At 39.6% G+C, this 18,055-nt stretch overlaps 1 protein-coding gene across 2 annotated transcripts; it reads left to right on the forward strand.

The window, feature by feature from the left end:
- Positions 1-906: 906 nt before the first annotated feature.
- On the forward strand, positions 907-17,148 carry LOC141326805 (uncharacterized). Of its 2 annotated transcripts, XM_073835304.1 has the most exons (4): positions 907-1,295; positions 6,687-8,148; positions 14,030-14,036; positions 16,453-17,148. In XM_073835304.1, the coding sequence occupies exons 1-4, from the start codon at positions 1,146-1,148 to the stop codon at positions 17,087-17,089; spliced, it is 2,256 nt and encodes a 751-aa protein (XP_073691405.1). In that variant the 5' UTR covers positions 907-1,145; the 3' UTR covers positions 17,090-17,148. The 2 variants fall into 2 exon arrangements, with proteins under 2 accessions (XP_073691405.1, XP_073691406.1); XM_073835305.1 differs by lacking the exons at positions 907-1,295; positions 6,687-8,148; positions 14,030-14,036 and adding exons at positions 14,416-14,517; positions 15,015-15,213 and having other exon boundaries at positions 15,375-17,148.
- Positions 17,149-18,055: the final 907 nt, after the last annotated feature.

Raw genomic sequence — 18,055 nt, forward strand, 5'->3', positions numbered from 1 at the left:
TTCAGCAGATGGAAGCATGAAGTGCTCCAAAATCTCCTGATAGCTAGCTGCATTGACCCTGCCCTTGATAAAACACAGTGGACCAGCACCAGCAGCTGACATGGCACCCCAGACCATCACTGACTGTGGGTGTCATGATCGGGGCTGTGGGTTTTCCCTCAGCCACCTGAGGTCGCTGTTTGCACTGCACTCTGATTCATCACGTCTGTTTTGTCATTACCACTGATTCACACACAGCTGTTCACTATCTGGACTCTGTATAAGAACACTCACACTTCATTCCGTTTTCAGGTCTGCATTGTCTTTTGTCCTCAGTGTTTTTTGTGTTCCAGTTCAGCTCTTGACCTTGCTCTTGTTTTGTTTATTTTATATTTCAGTTTATGTCTAGTTGTGCCGTGTTGGCCTTTTGTTAATGTTTATTTGTGTTTTGTTAATAAATCTCCTAACCTGCTTTTGGACCCAGACCTCCCTTGTTTGAACCGTGACAGAGGGTACTTGACACTGGACTTCAGGCATTTTGGCATTTCCCTCTCCCCAGTATTCCTCCAGACTCTGGCACCTTGATTTCCGAATGACATGCAAAATTTGCTTTCATCCGAAAAAAGTACTTTGTACCACTGAGCAACAGTCCAGTGCTGCTTCTCTGTAGCCCAGGTCAGACGCTTCTGCCGCTGTTTCTGGTTCAAAAGTGGCTTGACCTGGCGCCTGTACACGGTGGCTCTGGATGTTTCTACTCCAGACTCAGTCCACTGCTTCTGCAGGTCCCCAAAGGTCTGGAATCGGTCCTTCTCCACAATCTACCTCAGGGTCCGGTCACCTCTTCTCGTTGTGCAGCGTTTTCTGCCACACTTTTTCCTTCCCACAGACTTCCCAAGTCAAGTCAAGTCAAGTCACCTTTATTTATATAGCGCCTTTTACAATACAGATTGTGTCAAAGCAACTGCACAGTATTTAAACAGCACAATAGTGTGTAAGTAACGCATTATTGTAACAATCAATTTTCAGTTAAAAGCAGTTCATCAATGAATTCAGTGATATCATCGTCAGTTCAGTTCAAATAGTGTACGATATCGCTGGAAAGTGTCCCCAACTAAGCAAGCCAGAGGCGACAGCGGCAAGGAACCAAAACTCCACAGGTGACAGAAATGGAGAAAAAAACCTTGGGAGAAACCAGGCTCAGTCGGGGGACCAGTTCTCCTCTGGCCAGACCAAACAACAGTTTGTACCAATGTCTGATTGTAGAGAACTCATCAGGATCCTGTGGTGTAGTGCCGATGGCCGTCAAGGTTGGCGAGGTCTTTATTGGTGATCCGTCTTGGAGCTCATCTGGTTGACATCCACGGCTATTGAAGTCATCTCTAGGTGGTGATCCATGATCTAAGCTGGGTACGGACTGGATCCGGGGGACTGGAGTGACCATCTGATCCGGATACAGGCTGGATCTGGTGGCTACGGTGACCTCGGAATAAGAATGAAACAGACTAATATTAGCGTAGATGCCATTCTTTTTACGATGCAACGAGTGCATCAGGTGTTATGGGAGGTGTTTTCGGTTCCGGTTGACCTAATTAATGCAGCCTAACAATCCTTTAACGGATTTGAATTATAGAAATGTGTTAATGATTTTATGTGTAAGCCAGGTTAAAGAGATGTGTCTTTAATCTAGATTTAAACTGACAGAGTGTGTCTGCCTCCCGAACAGTGTTAGGTAGATTGTTCCAGAGTTTAGGCGCTAGATAAGAAAATGATCTGCCGCCGGCAGTTGATTTTGATATTCTAGGTATTATCAAATTGCCAGAATTTTGAGAACGCAGCGGACGTGAAGGACTATAATACGATAGGAGCTCGTTCAAGTACTGAGGAGCTAAACCATTGAGGGCTTTATAAGTAATTAGCAAGATTTTAAAATCTATACGATGTTTAATAGGGAGCCAATGCAGTGTTGACAGAACCGGGCTAATATGGTCATACTTTCTGGTTCTAGTAAGAACTCTAGCTGCTGCATTTTGGACCAGCTGGAGTTTGTTTATTAAGCGTGCAGAACAACCACCCAATAAAGCATTACAATAATCTATCCTTGAGGTCATGAACGCATGAATTAATGTTTCAGCATTTGACATTGATAGCATAGGTCGTAATTTCGATATATTTTTAAGATGGAAAAATGCAGTTTTGCAGATGCTAGAAATGTGGCTTTCAAAGGAGAGATTGCTATCGAATAGGACGCCTAGGTTCCTAACTGATGACGACGAATTTACAGAGCAGCCATCTAGTATTAGACTGTGTTTTAGGTCATTACTTGTGGAGGTTTTAGGTCCAATAATTAATACCTCTGTTTTTTCAGAATTTAACAGTAAGAAGTTATTCGCCATCCAGTTTTTAATATCAGCTATGCATTCTGTTAGTTTTTCGAATGGATATGTTTTTCCGGGCTGCGAAGAAATATAGAGCTGAGTATCATCAGCGTAACAATGAAAGCTAACACCATGTTTCCTGATGATATCTCCCAAGGGTAACATGTAAAGCGTAAAAAGTAATGGCCCTAGCACTGAGCCTTGAGGTACTCCATACTGCACTTGCGATCTAAATGATACCTCTTCATTTATTGCCACAAACTGATGACGGTCAGATAAGTACGATTTGAACCATGCCAGTGCACTACCACTAATGCCTACATAATTTTCAAGTCTATTTAAAAGAATGTTGTGGTCAATAGTATCAAATGCGGCACTAAGATCCAGTAGCACTAATAGAGAGATGCAACCACGATCGCTTGACAATAGCAGGTCATTTGTTACTCTAATTAGAGCAGTCTCAGTACTATGATATGGTCTAAAACCTGACTGGAAATCCTCGCAGATACCATTTTTCTCTAAGAAGGAGCATAATTGTGAGGATACTACCTTTTCTAGTATCTTTGACAGAAAAGGGAGATTCGAAATTGGTCTGTAGTTAATTAATTCATAGGGGTCAAGTTGTGGTTTTTTAATGAGTGGCTTAATAACAGCTATTTTGAAGGTTTTGGGGACATATCCTAATGATAGTGACGAATTAATAATATTCAGAAGAGGATCTATGACTTCTGGAAGTACCTCCTTTAGTAGCTTAGATGGAATAGGGTCTAACATACATGTTGTGGGTTTAGATGATTTAACAAGTTTATACAATTCCTCCTCTCCTATAATAGAGAATGAATGGAATTGTTCCTCAGGAGATCTACAACGCACTATCTGATGCGATACTGTAGCGGGCGGCTGTATGGTTACAATTTTATCTCTAATAGTGTCTATCTTGGAGGTAAAGTACGTCATAAAGTCATTACTGCTGTGCTTTTGGGAAATGTCTAAACCTGTTGTTGCTATATTTTTAGTTAGTTTAACCACAGTATTGAACAAATACCTAGGGTTATGTTTGTTTTCTTCTAAGAGAGATGAAAAGTAATCCGATCTGGCAGTTTTTAATGCTTTCCTATAAGATAAATTACATTCATGCCAAGCAGTACGAAAAACCTCTAGTTTTGTTTTCCTCCAGCTGCGTTCCATTTTTCGTGCTTTTCTCTTTAGGGCGCGGGTATGATCGTTATACCACGGTGTTACACTGTTTTTCTTAATCTTTTTTAGGCGCACTGGAGCAACTGTATCTAAAGTGCTAGAAAAGAGAGAGTCCATAGTTTCTATTACATCATCAAGTTTTTCTGAGCTATTGGATATGCTGAGGAATTCAGATAAGTCAGGAAGATTACTTACAAAGCAGTCTTTTGTAGTAGAAGTGATGGTTCTACCGTATTTGTAGCAAGGAATTGAATTAACAGTTTTAGCTATCTGGATTATACAAGAGACTAGATAATGATCTGAGATATCATCGCTTTGCTGCAGAATTTCAACGCCATTAACATCAATTCCATGTGACAGTATTAAATCTAGAGTATGATTTCGGCAATGAGTAGGACCTGACACGTGTTGTCTAACCCCAATCGAGTTCAAAATATCTATAAATGCTGTTCCTAATGCATCTTTTTCATTATCAACATGGATGTTAAAATCACCCACTATTAAGACTTTATCTGCGGCCAGCACTAATTCGGATAGAAAATCAGCAAATTCTTAAATAAAGTCTGTATGGTGCCCTGGTGGCCTGTATACAGTAGCTAGCACAAACGTCACAGGGGATTTATCATTAGTACTTGTTTCTCTGGATAATGCTATATGAAGCACCATAACTTCAAACGAGTTATAATTGAAGCCCGTTCTCTGAGAGACATTGAGAATACTGCTATAAATAGTAGAAACACCTCCTCCTTTACCTTTTAGACGCGGTTCATGTTTATAACAGTAATCTTGGGGGGTGGACTCGTTTAAAATAATGTAATCGTCTGGTTTTAGCCAGGTTTCTGTCAAACAGAGCACATCTAGGTTATGATCAGTGATCATATCATTTACAAAAAGTGCTTTCGTAGAAAGGGACCTGATATTCAATAAGCCAAGCTTTATCAATTGTTTCTCTGTATTATATATATTTTTTATTTGTTGAACATCAATTAAATTGTTAGTCTTGATTTGATTCAGGCGTTTTTTGTATTTTCTAGCTCGGGGAACAGACACAGTCTCTATAGTGTGATATCTAGGTGAAAGGGTCTCTATGTGCTGAGAATTAACTGATTTCTGTGACGTGAGGCGGCTAGCAGACGGTCGGCTTAGCCAGTCTGTCTGCTTCCTGACCTGGGCCCCAGTGAGTCAAGTGCAAACTCTAAGACTATGTGCCATATTTCTAGATAGAAGAGATGCTCCACATCCGGAGGGATGAAGACCATCTCTTTTCAACAGGTCAGGTCTGCCCCAAAAGCTTGTCCAATTGTCTATGAAACCTATGTTATTTCGCGGGCACCACTTTGACATCCAGCCATGGAGTGACCACAGTCTACTGTGAATCTCGTCACCACGGTAAGCCGGGAGGGGACCAGAGCATATTACAGTGTCTGACATCGTACTTGCAAGATCACACACCTCTTTAACATTATTTTTAGTGATCTCCGACTGGCGAAGTCGAACATCATTAGCGCCGACGTGAATAACAATCTTACTGAATTTACGTTTAGCATTAGCCAGCACTTTTAAATTTGCCAAGATGTCAGGCGCTCTGGCTCCCGGTAAACATTGGACTATGTTGGCTGGTGTCTCTATTTTCACGTTCCGTACAATAGAATCGCCAATTACTAGAGCACTTTCATCAGGTTTCTCAGTGGGTGCTTCACTGAGTGGGGAGAATCTGTTTGATGTTCTGATCGGAACGGAAGAGCGGTGTTTTGACCCGCGACTATGCCGCCTCACAGTCACCCAATTGCCCTGCTGCATGGGCGTTGTTACCGGAACCGAACAATGTACAGTACAGGGCTTTCTGAGCTAGTCACATCCAAAACCGTATCTAAGGCCCTCACATTCTTACTATCCTCCATTAAAGTTTGGATGCGTGACTCTAGTTCTGAAATCTTCTCTGTCAGCCTGACTATATTCCTGCATTTATCACATGTATAAGGCTCACTGCTGACAGAGATAGATAAGCTATACATGTGGCAAGCAGTGCAGACTACAATTGTAGGAGAAGAAACCATTACTCACCGTGATTGTAGAATGATTTCAACTTACCAATGTTGTTAGAGTTCCTGAAGAACAGATCAGGGGGAGAAAAAAAACGGAACGGAACCGGCTAAAAGAGTACTAACGATATCAAACACGAGAACACACGTAGGAAAGGTATAGCTGTAGTTAAGGTGTACCTTTTGAGTCTCCGTAGCACGCTAAGAGACAACGTTATCGGAGAACGCAGCCCAGATCCGTAAGAAGGAGATACTGTTATACATGTGTCTCACTTTGCTAGAAATAGGCATTAACTGTCGTGTGTCCTCTGCTTTGCAACCATGGCTTGATGCAGAGCTGAATTCATATCAGAATGTTTTGGATCAAATTAGAAGGCCTCCTCTGCAAATGCATGAAAGTTTATTCTTCTGAAAAAATATACTTTTTATTTTATTTTAATAGACAAAGATTACCACCAATTGTGACCCTTTTTTTGTTTGTTGTTCATCTTTATGGAGGCAATATACAAAACCATTTGTGATGTATAGCGGTGGTTTTTAGACCAATATAGCAATGTAATGTATATAATTATTCGCAATGAGACAACAATTAAAGTGTAAATCTGTTTTTTCCACACAGAAATTGGTTTCAGTGAAGCTCCTCACACAACAACTACACATTCAGCAATAAATGCTGGAATATTTCCATCACTTTACAAGTGAAAAACGAGCATCAAATCAACAGGAAGAGCTGAAATCTGCAAAGACTGAGTTTATTAAAGAGGACAGAGAGAAGATGAGAGATCCAGAACACATTGAAGATACTGAAGAACAAACAGGTTGGTGTTTATTCTTCATTCTTTTATTTATAATGCTGACAGTTTTAAAGCTTCAGGCAGGATTATATTTTGGGTTGTAACAGAAAAAAAAAATCTTTAGAGCTCTTAAAAGATTTTGCTAAAGCATCAGATAATAATGTACACTTTTTACTTGTGTTTCAGAGTTGATGGATGATAATGAGGAGAAAGAAAAACTGAATGAAGTTGAAGAGAAAAATCATGTCAAAAGTGGAGAAAAACCCAAACTGAGTGATTCAAAGAAAAGAAGAGTCAAGAAATATTTCGCCTGCGCTCAGTGTGGAAAGACTTTCACATACAACCAAAGTCTTGAGCGTCACATGAGAGTTCACACTGGAGAGAAACCGTTCACTTGTGATCAGTGCGGGAAGAGTTTCACACGATTATCAACCCTTAAGGATCACATGAACATCCACACTAGAGAGAAACTGCACACATGTGATCAGTGTGGGAAAACATTTTTGTGGGCTACAAACCTGACAAAACACCTGAAAGTTCATACAAAGGAGGAGAAACCACATTCATGTCATTTGTGTGGAAAGAGTTTTTCATTACCACACCATTTGAAAGTACATCAGAAAATACATACTGGTGTGAGAGATTACATGTGCTTTGAGTGTGAAAAGACTTTTACTAGAGCGATGTCTTTAAAACAGCACCAGAGGATTCACACTGGAGAAAAACCGTACACATGTGATCTGTGTGGGAAGAGTTTCACACAAAAAGGACACCTTACATCACATATGAAAGTTCATACTGGAGAGAAACCGTTCACTTGTGATCAGTGCGGGAAGAGTTTCACACAGTCCGCAAAACTGAAGGAGCACATGAACATCCACACTAGAGAGAAAATCCACACATGTGATCAATGCGGGAAAACTTTTTTATGGGCTTCAAACCTGACACAACACCTGAACGTTCATAATAAGGAGAAGCCACATTCATGTCATTTGTGTGGAAAGAGTTTTTCACGTCTAGAATATTTGAAAGTACATCAGAAAATACACACTGGTGTGAGAGAGTACATGTGCTTTGAGTGTGAAAAGACTTTTACTTCAGCGGGCAAATTAAAACTGCACCAGAGAATCCACACTGGAGAAAAACCTTACAAGTGTTCACACTGCGACAAGAGATTCAGTGAATCAGGAAGAATGAAAACACATGAGAAGATCCACAGCGGAGAGAAACCATACAAGTGTTCACACTGTGACAAGAGATTCAATCAGTCAATACATCTGAAAACACACCAGAGAATTCACACTGGAGAAAAACCTTACAAGTGTTCACACTGTGACAAGAGATTCAGTGAATCAGGAAGCCTGAAAAAACATGAAAGGATTCACACTGGAGAGAAACCATACAAGTGTTCACACTGCGACAAGAGATTCAGTGATTCAGGAGGAATGAAAACACATGAGCGGATCCACACCGGAGAGAAACCCTACAAGTGTTCACACTGTGACAAGAGATTTAGTCAGTCAGAAGGAATTAAAATACACCAGAGAATTCACACTGGAGAAAAACCTTACAAGTGTTCACACTGTGACAAGAGATTTTGTGATTTAGGAAGCCTGAAAAAACATGAAAGGATTCACACTGGAGAGAAACCCTACAAGTGTTCACATTGTGACAAGAGATTCAGTGATTCAGGAGGAATGAAAACACATGAGAGGATTCACACTGGAGAAAAACCGTATCACTGCACTGAATGTGGGAAGCGTTTCAATCAATCATCTTCCCTACGCACTCACACAAAAAACATTCACAATAAGTAGATCATCTTAAGATCTTTCAGGTCTGATGCTGTGTCCTCAATGTGACACAATAATTAATCAATCACTAAAATATCATCTGGTATATTAGCTGGTTATTAATCTCTGTATGTGGGGTCTGCGTGTTACGTAGTTGTACGGGAAACGCATGTTGTTCCATCAATGGGTGTTTTTCTTCCCTGATGGCACAGGCATATCTCAAGATGACAATGCCAGGATTAATTGGGCTAAAATTGTGAAAGCGTGGTTTGAGGAGCATGAGACATCATTTTCACACATGAATTGACCACCACAGAGTCCGGACCTTAACCCCATTGGGAATCTTTGGGATGTGTTGGAGAAGACTTTGTGTGGCGACCTGACTCTCCCATCATCAAGGGAAAAATGTAAAATTAATGCAACTCTCGACTGGAATGTTTATTGAGGCTTATCAAAATGATGCCACAATGAATGCGTGCTGTAAACAAAGCTAAAGGTGGTAAAAATGAAATAGTAGAGTTTATTTTATTTATTTTTATTTTTTTTTGAATGGGCAATGCATAAATTATATCATTGTGCATTGTTATGAATTTCATATTATGTTTATGTTTCATAAAATTATATGTTAAATAATAAATAAAGCAAATAAAGCAGGATTGTTAAGACTAGTAACGGCATTAAAACAATACTTATTCTTGTAAGGCAGTAGGAGAGAGAGATCCAGCTCGTTTTTGTAATTATTGATTAAATGTTACCTTTTTTTATTAATACACTGTTGTCTTTACTTTTCATGTTTAATCAACAGCTTTTGCTGTCTGCAGATTGCATTTGAATCAGAAAAAAAAAATATTAAAAAATATTTTTTTTAATTTTAATAACCAAAAGATTTGACTTATAATTGGTTTTTGAGCTTTTACATTTTTTCAAAGCTTTCATTTGCCCAATAAACTATATTTTACTCCACACATGACTGTGATTGAATGAGATTGTCTACATTAATAACCATTCTTCTTTTCTTCTCTACACTTGACAAAAGATGGCAAAAGTACAGATACACATGTTTTAAAGGTTGTATCAGCGATTTCTAGCCTGAAACATAAAGTGTCAAATTCAGCTTATCTTTCATCACGATCCGCTCGCTGCCTGCCCCATAAATTGTCTGTGAAAAAACCGCGTCTCTCTGGTCAGCCTAGGGTCCGAGATATGCCAAAAAAACAATCGGCACTACCAACCTTTCCACAGCAAAAACAAACATTGTTCCAACCAATCAGCGTCAGGGGTTTGGTGTTGTGGACTTTTGCTCCGCCTCCCTCACATTCCTGCACCAGTAGGAAAGTCCACAACACGAACCCCCTGACGCTGATTGGTTGGAACACGGTTTGTTTATCTTTGGTTATTGTTGATAGCGCCGATTGTTTTTTTGGCATATCTCGGACCCTAGGCTGACCAGAGAGACGCGGTTTTTTCACAGACAATTTATGGGGCAGGCAGCGAGCGGATCGTGAATAAAGGTCAGCTGAATTTGACACTTTATGTTTTAGGCTAGAAATCGCTGATACAACCTTTAAATTACTCTGGTAAAAGTAGAAGTACTGACTAGTTGTCACGTATCTGGTCTATCTCATCATGAACTCTTGCACACACATTCTGGACTGCAATCCCCATAAGCCACTGCACCAATAACTGCACACAGCTGCTCCTCGTTTCCCACTGAACTGATTGCTGCACACACCTGTTTCACATTTACCCACATGCATTTAAGCCACAGACACACACACTTCCTTGCGATGTCTTATCGTTCCATATGGTTGTAATTCGAAGCGTTTATCTCTGTGTTGGATTATCTGTGTATGACTCTGGACTGTGTACCCCGTTGACGATTCCTGCTTCCTGCCATTGCGACCATTGCCTGTCTATCGCACTGTTTCCCGGATTACCTAAATTGTTCCTGTTTTCTGGTAATTATTTTGGCCTGTTGACGATTCTAAATAAATGCTGCAAATGGATCCGCACGTCTCTGACCCTCCCTGTGACAGAAGACCTCGCCACTACAAGGATCCAGCAGCTATTGTGGAGTCATCCGATTCCAGCATGAATCTAACGGTGCAGATCATGCTTCTCAAGCAGGGTGAGCGGACTATCGAGGATTATGTCATGGCCTTCATCGAATTGGCAAATCTGTCTCTGTTCCTTGTTGTACGTGATGATGAAACACCTCCACGTCCAAATTCCGCTGGACCAAGCCCAGGAGGAGGATATTCCTCTGGTAAAATGCGCCCTCACTCCGAGTGGACACTGAAAGCCCAGTGAGGTGTAAGCCAGAGCTATAGCATCAACTATCCAGCAAGACTATCCTGTCCACACCAGATGTGACACAACAACGAGACATGACAGAATCAATGAAATATCACAGCCAATCAAAAGCGTGTGTGGGCAGGCTCTCTCTGGAAGAGCACCGCACTCGCATCAAAATACATAAACCTTTTTGACATTATTAAATGTACATACTGAATAACTGAGCAATCCCATATTTCTTATGAAACATGCTTGTTGGTTCACATTAAGTTTACAATTTTAAAGTACATCACTTAAGTTGCTTTCAGTATGACTATAAGGTCATGCTAAATTATATTTAAACTCACATTAGATATGTTTAACTTTGAATAAAGCACATTATAGGCCACTGCCTTATCACCCTGCAACAAAAAACCAGTTGCCCACTAAAGCAACGTAGAGTTGAGCATGGTTACTACCTGGATGGAAGACCTCCTGGGAAAACTAGGTTGCTGTTGGAAGAGGTGCTAGTGAGGCTAGCAGGGGATGCTCACTTGAATTTAACAAACAAAAAGTGTTCCAAATAAACTGCTCAAAAAAATATTTTTTTGAGCAGTACATATTTCTAAATTAACTTCATAAACTGAAGAAACGAAAATAAATGTAGTCACTTTACTATTAAAAACAGAAGCTGTGTAATGGGGAAGAGGAAGAGAAAAAAGACAGGTTCTAGTCGGACTCGAGTCAGTGATTCTGATGAGCTGTCGGAGAAGGTCCGGGCGAGGTTGTTAGGAATTTTTGCAACGAATGTTTGTTTAATAGCCTATTTAACATTTTTATTTAGGCTATTTTCTTAATTAAATTTATTATTTCTTTCGATTTATAATAATGTTAGAGCCTCATTTATTTTGTGTTTCAAAATTATTTTGGTATTCGAAAGTGAAGCACTCCCAAGCAATGACTAAAGTCATTAAAAACTATTGAGGTTTTTGTAAGGTTCTGGATAGTAATACTTCCGATGGCTTTAGTAACACTTAAGTCGTTACCAGTGGGTTACCATGATCTTCACTTTAGAATACGGATCCAAATGATTAGTAAGGATGTAGTTGTAGCATGTCTGGACCCGTCACCCATCGCTCAAGAATCACACAACCACTAAATGATGAGTTCCGATGAGTTTAATCTGAATGAAAATGAAGAGAGGTCATCAGTGGAATAAACGTACATCAACTTCTCTCACTCTGGTCACACTCAGAGATATTCACGGAGAGAAGTGAGCAACCCACGCGCTCGTCAGCATCACATACATTAGACTGACTGATTACACAATCAATAAACAAAAAGAAACAACATTTAAATAAAATAATTCTGAATACCTGCTTGTATTGTCTTTTCTACAATACATTATGAGATTGATACATTCAGCATACTACATTAACATATGCAATAGTGTATGTACTTATATTTTGTAACATAATACATTAAGAAAAATGAATAATATATAAACTATTTGTAAATATAAATCAATATTTCTTCACCTTATGTACCAAAAATGAAATGAAACATTCAATATAATTAGCACCGTTACACGTGTAAACTACACCAGGCGCGTCTCTGGCCATTAACTCAGGCTATTTCCTTCTAGCACACCTTACGTGCAATATTTGCTCATTAACAGCAAATCGGACCTCTTTTCTTTATGAAACAACTATTTTAACAACATACCTGAATGAAAATGAAGAGAGGTCATCAGTGGAATAAACGTACATCAACTTCTCTCACTCTGGTCACACTCTGAGCAAAAAATGCTAACTAGTTAGCATCATAACGAATTTAACAACATTTGAATTATAAATTAACTCACACCAACAAAACAAACACAATCTAATTCTGCTATTGCTCAATCACGCTTACAGATTCAAAATAATGCACATTTTACAGAAACGAAGACATACCAGAGATATTCACGGAGAGAAGTGAGCAACCCACGCGCTCGTCAGCATCACATACATTAGACTGACGATATCGTACGCACGCGTGGGGAGGAGCTCAAGAGGTGTTCCACTAATAACACTCCATTCGTGCAACAAACACCCGAGAAAAAGTAGTTAATCTATGAAAGAGTGACGATGGAGTTTTGTAAGTCGGGACGACGTTGGCCCGACGTATGTGTGCTGTCTGGGCTGTAATTCCTTGCAGCCAGAGCGACATAGAAGGTGTTCACTCTCAGATCTAAAACCATTGAGATTGCCAGCTACCAGCCCGCCACTGGCAGGTCACGTGACCTGCCAGAATCAGACTGGCAGCTGCCACCAGCCAGTTGAAAGAAGAAGCTCAACATCGCGCCGTCGTTTGCTTTTACAGGAGAGAGGCGTCTTGCTTCGTTTAGAATCAAATTCCTGTCGTTGTAGCATAACAGTTTGAAGAGAAACACTCGTGAATTGGAATGATCAGTTGAAGCTCTGGAGTAAACTCGATGCGCATGTCCGATCTCAATATCTTTGCCCGCAAGTGATGGGATCCAGGTCGGCAATGAGCATTTCAGAAAGCCAATTGGGTCAACCTTCTCAGCCCATTCATGTAATCCTAACAGCCGGAGATTACTGCGGTCACTTGTTGTTTGAGAGCATCCAGGCGCCTAGTGTGTTCATTGATCCCTTTTTTTCTGCTCTCGCTGTTCCCCAGTTAAAAAGTCTATTTTCGAGCACACATTTTGAATAGAAGTCATGTGAGAGGTGAATTCGGTGTGCATTGCTGCTAATTCAGAATGCCCTCAAATCGCTTTATAGTAATCACCATGTTGTCCTCCATGTTCGCTCGGCCTGCCGCGGCTGTTGGTTTAGTTTTCTTCTTAATTAGCGAGGATGATGGTGAAATATAAGTGAGTTTCTGACTGTGAGCCATCTACAAATCGATGGCCAAAAAAAAAAAAACTACCCCAGATATATGAAAAGAAGTCAAACAACCGTAAAAGAAGGGCTACATAAGCGGAACTTGGCTAATATGCTAATATTTTTATTTTTTTGCTTGAACACATGTCAAGCTTCAAGTGCTGGACCGGATCTGAAGGTGAGGGCAAATCTTTTGATTTGGAATCGGAATTTGGATTGTTGAGAGGTGTGTTGAAGTAATTAGTTATTCGGGTGGAATATATATAACAATAGCTAAATTTGAGTGGAAATATGCATGATTGCTGCCTAAAAATATCACATTGCAAATTAGACATGAGATGTGCATTTTAAAATTCATCTGGTGTAAAATGTTAAAATACTCTTTCTTAGGATTTGTGCTGATGTGATGTGGGGTTCAGTTTTTTTTTTTTTTTACTGCATTTATATCAGAATGTTTTGGATCAAATTAGAAGGCCTCTGCAAATGCATGAAAGTTTATTTTTCTGAAAAAAAAAAATATATATATACTTTTTTTTATTTTGATAGACAAAAATGTCAAAAATGTGACCCTTTTTTGTTTGTTGTTCATTTTTATGGAGAACATTCAGATAGATAAGAAACATATTGAGTTACTAACTTGGGTTGAAAATGGTACAGCAAAACAAATTGGGTCTCTATGTAGAGCTTTTACGTTATTGCTAAATTCATCATTTAAAAGCATAATTTCTGACAACTGATACCCATTGTAAAGCTGTTTTTAAATCATATGTAATGTAAAACCAATAACAAATACATGACCTGCCTCCTTATCTCTTCATACTTTCACTGTTTATGCAAATAATTTATCCGTACAGTGTTAAACTATTACGATTTTTGCTTCCTCTAGACAAGAGCGTGTTTCATAGCTTCTGAAATTCCGTGTAAATACAGCGCAGGTGAAATAATGAAGTGCAAATGAAACGTTAAAAGTTAGAGAATGAGAAATACGGCGAGTGTCCAGCAGGAGGCGCCAGAGATGCGCAAACTCTCACTGATGACGCTGGAGCTTCCGCTTCTGCGCGCGCACATGTGGAGTAGCGGGACAACACGATTCAATCTCTGCTTCTGGAGTAACGGAACAAAACTCGAGAGCTTCCAGTCTGCAGTTTAATTTACAGCATTTAGACACTAATGTGAGTACACTTGCTAATATTCAGATATTAACAGAGGTGTTGTGAAACCATTTTGGTGAACTAAACTAAACATTACTTTAATATTATTACTTCCAGTCTGTCAGATTGTGACCCTCATATAAAATCAGAGCTTTTGTGAAATTGTGTACGTGTTATTTAGAAACTTTCTGAAGTATTTTGCTGAGGTTACGTTAAACTACAAGTCTCTAAAAAGTATTGTTCTGTTAACTATAACTGTAGCTGAGCAGTTTTATAAGTCTTTTTTATGTTCCACAGTTTGAATTGGATATTTCTTTCAGAGGTTTTTAGAGGTTGGTATTGTTTGTAAAATGACTTTTATGTTCATATTTAACATTTATGTTCAAACACCATGTAAAAGTGAATTTTCCAAAATAATTAATTAATTTGTGATGTATAGCAGTGGTTTTTAGACCAATATAGCAATGTATGTTCTCCAGTGACAACAATTAAAGTGTAAATCTGTTTTTTCCACACAGAAATTGGTTTCAGTGAAGCTCCTCACACAACAACTACACATTCAGCAATAAATGCTGGAATATTTCCATCACTTTACAAGTGAAAAACGAGCATCAAATCAACAGGAAGAGCTGAAATCTGCAAAGACTGAGTTTATTAAAGAGGACAGAGAGAAGATGAGAGATTCAGAACAGACTGAAGATACTGAACAACAAACAGGTTGGTGTTTATTCTTGATTCCTTTATTAATAATGCTGACAGTTATAAAACTTCAGGCAGGATTATATTTTGGGTTGTAACAGAAAAAAAAATCTGTAGAGCTCTTAAATGATTTTGCTAAAGCATCAGATAATAATGTACACTTTTTACTTGTGTTTCAGAGTTGATGGATGATAATGAGGAGAAAGAAAAACTGAATGAAGTTGAAGAGAAAAATCATGTCAAAAGTGGAGAAAAACCCAAACTGAATGATTCAAAGAAAAGAAGAGTCAAGAAATCTTTCACCTGCGCTCAGTGTGGAAAGACTTTCACATACAACCAAAGTCTTGAGCGTCACATGAGAGTTCACACTGGAGAGAAACCGTTCACTTGTGATCAGTGCGGGAAGAGTTTCACACGATTATCAACCCTTAAGGATCACATGAACATCCACACTAGAGAGAAACTGCACACATGTGATCAGTGTGGGAAAACATTTTTGTGGACTACAAACCTGACAAAACACCTGAAAGTTCATACAAAGGAGGAGAAACCACATTCATGTCATTTGTGTGGAAAGAGTTTTTCATTACCACACCATTTGAAAGTACATCAGAAAATACATACTGGTGTGAGAGATTACATGTGCTTTGAGTGTGAAAAGACTTTTACTAGAGCGATGTCTTTAAAACAGCACCAGAGGATTCACACTGGAGAAAAACCGTACACATGTGATCTGTGTGGGAAGAGTTTCACACAAAAAGGACACCTTACATCACATATGAAAGTTCATACTGGAGAGAAACCGTTCACTTGTGATCAGTGCGGGAAGAGTTTCACAGAGTCCGCAAAACTGAAGGATCACATGAACATCCACACTAGAGAGAACATCCACACATGTGATCAATGCGGCAAAACATTTTTATGGGCTTCAAACCTGACACAACACCTGAACGTTCATAATAAGGAGAAGCCACATTCATGTCATTTGTGTGGAAAGAGTTTTTCATGTCTAGAATATTTGAAAAGACATCAGAAAATACATGCTGGTGTGAGAGAGTACATGTGCTTTGAGTGTGAAAAGACTTTTACTTCAGCGGGCAAATTAAAACTGCACCAGAGCATCCACACTGGAGAAAAACCTTACAAGTGTTCACACTGCGACAAGAGATTCAGTGAATCAGGAGGAATGAAAACACATGAGAAGATCCACACCGGAGAGAAACCATACAAGTGTTCACACTGTGACAAGAGATTCAGTCAGTCAACACATCTGAAAACACACCAGAGAATTCACACTGGAGAAAAACCTTACAAGTGTTCACACTGCGACAAGAGATTCAGTGAATCAGGAGGAATGAAAACACATGAGAAGATCCACACCGGAGAGAAACCATACAAGTGTTCACACTGTGACAAGAGATTCAATCAGTCAACACATCTGAAAACACACCAGAGAATTCACACTGGAGAAAAACCTTACAAGTGTTCACACTGCGACAAGAGATTCAGTGATTCAGGAGGAATGAAAACACATGAGAAGATCCACACCGGAGAGAAACCATACAAGTGTTCACACTGTAACAAGAGATTCAATCAGTCAACACATCTGAAAACACACCAGAGAATTCACACTGGAGAAAAACCTTACAAGTGTTCACACTGTGACAAGAGATTTTGTGATTTAGGAAGCCTGAAAAAACATGAAAGGATTCACACTGGAGAGAAACCATACAAGTGTTCACACTGTGACAAGAGATTCAGTGATTCAGGAGGAATGAAAACACATGAGCGGATTCACACTGGAGAAAAACCGTATCACTGCACTGAATGTGGGAAGCGTTTCAATCAATCATCTTCCCTACGCACTCACACAAAAAACATTCACAATAAGTAGATCATCTTAAGATCTTTCAAGTCTGATGCTGTGTCCTCAATGTGACACAATAATTAATCAAGCACTAAAATATCATCAGGTATATTAGCTGGTATAAGAATTATTGTGTTTTACAGTGCAGTTTCCTTGAGTTAATATTTTGTAGTTTTCTTGTCTTTTGCAGTTTACTTCAGTTAAGAGAAACAGTTCGTTCTGGGAATGTTTTGTCTGTCTGTTTCAGGGTTATCTGTCGTCAGGAAACCAGTTGAGTGCGGCTGCACTATCTTCCTCTCTTCCTTATAGTTGCCCTGGATCATCTGTAATTTTCCTTCCCATAAGTAGAAGTATTTGCTGAAAATGATATGTGAACCCCCGCCTACATGAAGGCTTGTAAGGGTGCTGTATAAAAGATGGGACTGCCCCATCTTCTTTAGTAGATAACAATAAACCAACTTGTATTAGACTTTGGTGTGTTTTTTGTCTATCCCAAGCGCTTGTTGCTGATCCACTCGACAGACCTGAGAAAGGCCTGAGAAACTTATGGTTATTAAGTGCCGGCCGTTCTATCTACCGAGGGAATATACAGCTATACTGCTGTGTGCTGTGTACATCCCTCCCACCTCCAACAACAACAGGAGCGAGGCACTATATGAACTATATCAGCACATCAGTGAGCAGCAGACAGCTCACCCTGATGCTTTTCTCATCGTGGCTGGGGATTTCAATCATGCAGACTTAAAGACCGTGTTTCCAAAAATACAGCAACACATTGACTTTCCAACTCAGAGAAATAACACACTGGACCTTGTTTACACCCCCCAGAGAGGAGCTTACAAAGCTTTCCCCCTCCCCCACCTCGGCGCCTCAGATCACATCACTGTCAGGCTAATGCCCTCTTACAGACCGCTCGTTTAAGTCACCAAAACCGGTTTGTAAGCAGATACAAGTGTGGCCAGAGGGGTCTTCAGAGGCTTTACAGGACTGCTT

This window comes from Garra rufa, chromosome 1 (assembly GCF_049309525.1).
Source record: "Garra rufa chromosome 1, GarRuf1.0, whole genome shotgun sequence".
In the NCBI taxonomy this organism is placed as follows: Eukaryota; Metazoa; Chordata; class Actinopteri; order Cypriniformes; family Cyprinidae; genus Garra; species Garra rufa.

Excerpts from the sequence above, each read along its gene's own strand:
- LOC141326805 (XM_073835304.1), top strand. The coding sequence starts at position 1,146 with ATGGAGAAAAAAACCTTGGGAGAAACCAGGCTCAGTCGGGGGACCAGT. Across the intron at positions 1,296-6,686 it reads TGGCCGTCAAGGTTGGCGAG|AAATATTTCGCCTGCGCTCA; the intron begins GTCTTTATTGGT and ends AGAAGAGTCAAG.